This window comes from Mercurialis annua, linkage group LG3, assembly GCF_937616625.2.
Source record: "Mercurialis annua linkage group LG3, ddMerAnnu1.2, whole genome shotgun sequence".
In the NCBI taxonomy this organism is placed as follows: domain Eukaryota; kingdom Viridiplantae; phylum Streptophyta; class Magnoliopsida; order Malpighiales; family Euphorbiaceae; genus Mercurialis; species Mercurialis annua.
In genome coordinates this window covers 8,253,440-8,259,778 of record NC_065572.1, presented here as the reverse complement: position 1 = coordinate 8,259,778, position 6,339 = coordinate 8,253,440, and the positions used below count along the sequence as shown (strand labels likewise).

General features: G+C 30.4%; 1 protein-coding gene across 1 annotated transcript; it reads left to right on the top strand.

Moving 5' to 3' along the window:
• The first annotated feature begins 4,161 nt into the window (after positions 1-4,161).
• LOC126675000 (F-box/kelch-repeat protein At3g23880-like) lies at positions 4,162-6,099 on the top strand. Its single transcript, XM_056105288.1, has 2 exons — positions 4,162-5,777; positions 5,924-6,099. The coding sequence occupies exon 1, from the start codon at positions 4,436-4,438 to the stop codon at positions 5,657-5,659; it is 1,224 nt and encodes a 407-aa protein (XP_055961263.1). The 5' UTR covers positions 4,162-4,435; the 3' UTR covers positions 5,660-5,777; positions 5,924-6,099.
• Positions 6,100-6,339: the final 240 nt, after the last annotated feature.

The window sequence follows — 6,339 nt, the reverse complement described above, 5'->3', positions numbered from 1 at the left end:
TGTGACTGAATTCATATTATTTTTATGGCCAATCAAGTCCAACAACTTATACACGATAAAAAAAAATTATCATTAGAGATTTAAATAAATTTCATATTTTTTTCCAAATAATTTCAGATTAAACCATTTAATTTTTTGCATGATGATTTCTAATTTTATTATCTATCGTTTTACCTACATACTCATAGCTCATAGAATATTTATATGATATCAGAAATAAATATCAATGGATTTAGGAGCTGTTGTATCCTAGAGTATACTTTAATATATTTTTATCTTCAAGCTTTAAACACTATGTTCTTCGAAATATTATACAACAGAACTTGTATTGAATTACACTTATAAAGACCTGCTCCATGAATTTTTCATAGACCTATATTGGCTAAAGATTACCCCTAATTTTGATGATTCACAACTTTAATTAAGTACATTTAATATTCTGCTTTTTAGTGTTCTTGAAAATTGCAGAAGCTAATCTAGAAGATAGCAGAGCCAGTTTCTAATCAGAAGGTTTTGGAATTAAAGAATCCAATCCAAAAGATGAACCAAGTTGGACAGTTAGTTAACACTGAATAGGCCTTTTTGTAAAGGTATGTGGGTTTAATAAATTCCAAAGTTTGAAGCTCAAAATGTTTTACATGCATCTAGAATATTTTTGTTTAAATTCTTTTAAAGGGCATTTTTGTAAAATCTGTTGACATCAGTTTGATTGTCTTGTAGTCTACAGATGTGCAGAAAAGGACAAACTGATTGTACTGGAGAGAGAAACTATTTTTAGCAAAAATTGAATAACTGTTTTTTCACATGATTTCTTTTTCTTTACTCTTTCAAAATGTTTATAGAAGGTTTTAACTTGTCTTATAGCCCAACAAATTTTGATAGAAATGAATCTTTTTGAGAAAATATCTTAGGGCCATTTTGGACCATTTATTTTAAAGATAGTACATTTTCTCCTTCATCATTTTTCAAGAGAGATTTTGCTTCCTTCTAGTGAGAGAAAGCTTTTCACGCATTACTACATCTTTTAATCACTATATATCTGAGCTTCATTCGTTGGTGTTTCTTAAATTCAAATACCTATTAGCTTATATGTATTTTTGAGGGTTTTTATACACCGAAAAAAACAAACTGTTGTTGAAAGGTTTTGCAAACACCTAGGTGATAAGTTTATTGGTTGTAGAGTTTTTGGATCTTGGAAAAACCAAGGGAGGGAAAATCAGGCTGAAAAGGGTAGTTTTTAGTGCTGTATTTTCAAGGCTTTTATTTCTAGCCCGGAATAGAAACTGATAGTGGAATATTCAAGATGAAAATACTTTGGGGAGTAAATGTAAGCGGGTGTTGAACCACTATAAATCTCTGTGTCATTTATTTTCCGGCATTTCATTTATTTTTTCGATTAGCTTATACTTTATTATTATTAGCTTCACATTTTTGGAATCTGGTAAAATAACTTTTATTAGTATATTTTTCAAAAAGCTTAATTCACCCCCCCTCTTGAGCAACCTTACAGGACCAAAAATTGTCCAAGGAGGTTTTACAAAATCTAACATTTTTTTTTTATCTTTTTAGCATCTCATTGTATGGTCCATAATTTTACTATAAACCGGTTTAGATAAGAATTTCACCACTTATGAGTATGTATCGGCAGTACGTAAGATAAAGAACTCATAGATAATTATGATTAATAAATATAAAATTAGGATTTATCTTATGTATCATTAACTAGTACTATAAGCAATGATTCAACGCTATCATGCCATTTAAAGTTTCTACAATAGTAGTAGATATAGAACACATTGGATTGAAGATTTTTAAAATTTTATGAATTCGGTAAAATTTATGAATTTTGGATTTATGAAATGTGAAACCCATGAAGTTACAGTTTTCATCATTTGAATTAAATATAATATCAATGGATTTATATGAACAAAATGAAATACTAAAATAAAACAACAATATATCTCATGTATAAAAAACAGTAATAGATTTCAAATTTTTTTCTTTTCAGGAGAAAGATCAAATGAAATTTTTTAAAGGATGATCGGTTTATAAAATACACAAATATTCACCACATTTTTACTTATCAAACGATTTATTTTATTTGAATTCATAAATTATCAATTCAAACCGGTGCCTATGAAATCTTGAAAATAAGATTTCAGATTTTTTTTGTTTTTGTTTTTTTCATTTAGTCAAGTGCTCAGTATAGGTCCTTTTATTTGCCTTCTTTTTTCCTCTTTGAGTGAAATTCAAGAAATTTGACTCTGCTTTTCTGCAGCTACCATTTTATTTTCGAGTTAATGACACCACAAACTTTATACTTATTTTTATTTTAATCACGTAGTTTTAATTTTCTCATTTTCATGCACGAACTATCATTTTTTTCTCAAATTAATACACGGTGCTGAAATGTCACGGCTCCATTAGTGTAATTCGCTGAGGTGGAGATTATTTTAAACCAATAAATGAGTAAATGGCAATAAACTGTTTATTTTTCTTCTACCTTGGAGATTTAGAGGAGAATTATTTTTCTTCTACCTTGGAAATTTCATTCGTCGCCAAATTAGTGACCATTCACAAAATTGTGTCACTAAAAAATTGGCGAAATCATAGTTTTTCCGTCGCCATTTCGCTAATCACTATTAGCGATGGATTTCATACTTTTACCAACAAAACTTCCGTCGCTAAAGACATGATTTCTAGACGTGAGTCAAGAATATGATTTGAAGAGTTTTAAAACAAACAGGAACTTAACGTTTTTTCTCTCTCTGTTAATTATGTAGGAAGTGAAATTAGCATGGTTAAATTGTTATACTTATTTTTTAAAAAGAGAAAATTTTCTATAGTATACTATTTTGTATTTTATTTCCAACTTTATATTGTTTTTAACATATTTACAGGTTGTACTTTTTTTTTAAACTAAAAATATTTTTTTTTTAATTTCAATATTTTTAATGATTTGTATTCTTTTTTATAAATTTTTTTCTGGGTTTTTTTTTTGTTTATCATGTTTTTTAGTGTAACTATGTTGTTTTTACAGTTTACATATTGTGCTTTTTAGTATATTTATGGTGTTTTTATAGTGTATATATAGAGTATATAGTGTATTTATAGTGTTTTTGTCGTGTCTTATCGTTTACCATAAACACACTGTAAATACACCATAAATACACTACAAAAAATAAAAAATACACCAGAAAAGTATAGATACATCATAAATACACCATATATACACCAACAATACACTATAGCGTAAATACTTCATAAGCACACGGCAAATACACTATAAATCAATTTATTGTTTACAAAATCAGTAGCATCAAAATAAAATAACAAATCTATGAACAAGAAAAAAATAAAATAATTATATGAACAATAGAAAAATTTTATAAACAAAAAATAATAGATTTTCAATAATCTATCTACAAAAAAATATTAATTATCACAAAAAATGTAAAAAAATTACAAAAAAATCTAAAAACAATATCGAGAAATCCATTTGAAGAAACGCGGTGACAAGAAAATCAATGGAATCGCAACGGTAAGAAATCCACCGAAAAAAACGCGACAACGAGAAAACCATGATGAGAAATCTCCAGAAAAACGTACAGCGGCAATATAGAAAAAAGCGATGTGCGGCGGAAATAGACGAACGGAAGAGAAGTTGAGAGAAGTAGACGAACGGAAAAAAAAAGGAAGAAAGAGAGAATTTCGAGAGAAAGAGATGCAGAGAGAGTATGCGGCTTTGTACAAAATAACCTAAAATGAATTTAGGCCTTTTATATATAATAGGATATTTTTATAAAAGACAATACCGACGAAATTATAGAAAAATAGGTGAAAAAGGTGTATATAAGTATGGAAAATAGGTATTTTAAAAATATATGATATTTTATAAAAAAATTCTTCTTCTTTTTCCAATAAAAAATGTAAACTTTTTACGTAAATTAACTGATTAAGTCAAATTTATCCTTTTTTTATATTTAGAGACTGAAAAAACTAGAATATATTCTCCAGCAAGAGAAATTAATATGATATTTATTGATTGGTTATAACATTTATTATTGTCACGTGTTACACTATAAACGGATGAATCATATTCGTTCACACAAGAAGTTCTCATTCTTAATAGTTATGAGAGAACAGAAAATAATTCTCACAAGGACTCTCCCGAGACTCTTTTCAAGACTACTTAATTATTCTAGACTCAAACTCTCACAAATCTCTATCAAATTTCCCTGTAGCAATTTGCAATTTTTTTGGCTTCGTTTCTTCATCAGCTTATCTTGGTTTTTTTTCAGGCTTCAATTGCGTGAGGTTTATTTATAACAAGGTATATATGTAGCTATTCTTCTAATTAATTGCACTATTATCATAATGTATCAGAATTTTGCATGTAATATAGAATTCCAAATATGGCAGATAGGGCGAGAGAATGAAGTTTTTAGCTTGGTTAATGCAAAAGAAGGACTCATTGTATTTTCCACCAGAACTATTGTTGGGCATCTTATTAAGACTCCCTGTGAAATCACTCGTTCGGTTCAAGTCGGTACATAGCTATTGGCTTTCTTTGATTTCGAGTCCCGAGTTCTTCCGTGAACATATTTCTCATAATCCCTTCTACAAATATGTAGTTGTTAGGGTTGAGGATACCAACACATCGAGTCGTTGTCTCTCGCTTCGTATTTTCAATTCCGTGGCTCAAGATTTCTTTGATGATGAAGCATTAGCCATTCCATATCCTTTTGGAATATATTCTATTGTTGGCGTACATGGATCTTACAATGGTTTCGTGCTCATAGCTATTGGTCTCAGACTTGACGCTTTTATTTTGTGGAATCCATCTACCAGAGAATACTATAAAATTTGCGGACCTGAAGATCATGCCTTATGGAGTATAGTTGGTCTAGCTTATGATGCATCAAATGATGATTACAAGATTGTTACAGGATTTTATTCTCTCTACATGGTTGGAATGGATGTTCGAAGTTATAGTCTCAAAACCGGGTGCTGGGAGAAAATAAATCACCATTTCTCTTACAGGATGAGAACAGATCATCCAGGAATGACTCCTGCCAGTGGGATGCCACATTGGCTTGTATCTACTAACCGTAATTCTCGCGAAGATATGGTTGTTTATTTCGATATAGAAGAGAATGAATTGAAGCAAGTGTTTTTACCTGAAGGGATACGTGGTTGGTGTCAATTCATCTCGGTTTTTCACGGATATATTTGTGTGGGCTGTTTCCTACGTAATCCCGTTATATATGTGATGAAAGAATGTGCATCAAAAAAATTATGGATTAAGTTGAACATCAATTTCTCTCCCGTCGCTGAATACCATTGTCTAGCGCCGGTTGGATTTGCCAGGGAAAATGGAATAATAACGAGGGCAGATGCTAGTGGTTTAGTTATATATTGTCGCAATACAAATCAGTACCGGGTTGTTAAATGTCCAGATAGTCATCGGCAGTTTAAGGTGGCGACATATAAAGAGAGTCTTGAATCCCCCTGTAGAATCTCAGGGGAACATCATCGATATGTGTCTGTACCGTTACATGCTAGTCCACCGGAACCTGCTAGTTTGCCGAAACCTGCTGAAAATGGGGAGGCTTGGGAAATCACCAAGTCTCTACTACTTGTTTCTGTTGCATCTTAGGAGCGCATCTGTGTGCTAATGATGAGTTCAGCAAGATGGCATCAGAAATATGGAGCTCAATAAATATTTTCCGTCCTCTACCAATTGTCTCGACTTTAAGGCGTTTCATAGTAAAAGGGTAAATTTCTTATGTTATTTTTATTCTTTTTAAATGACGTGTTTCATTTGGCTCTTTTTTTTATTTTACCGTTCGCGCTTTTCTTTAGCAATTTTTGGGAGAAATTTCAAGAAAGAATGTCTTCAAAATCATTTCTTTTTTGGCAGGACAAATGATGAACAAAATCATAATCAAGTAAATGATCCTCAACACAAGGGTGATAAAGCAAATTGATAATCTAGCAAACAAGGGAGAGCAAGTTGATTTTTACAAGAATTTACCTACAGCATTTACTTTTGTGTAAGAGGGCTTTGCTATGTCAAATTGTGATTAAAAATTTAAGTTTGGATTTTATAAAGAGTTTTTAAAAATAAAAATAAAATGTTTAACATAGGACTCTGTGTGACATCTGCAGTCAACAATTCATATTAAATGTACATTGTATGGAGGTAATAAATAGTCAATTGAAGCTAATATATATTGTTTTCAGGTGAAAAATTAAAAAAATTATCAAAAGAACTAAGAAATTCACAAGTTTCAGAATGATCCTTATAGTTGTAAATTATTTCACCTAAGACCATAA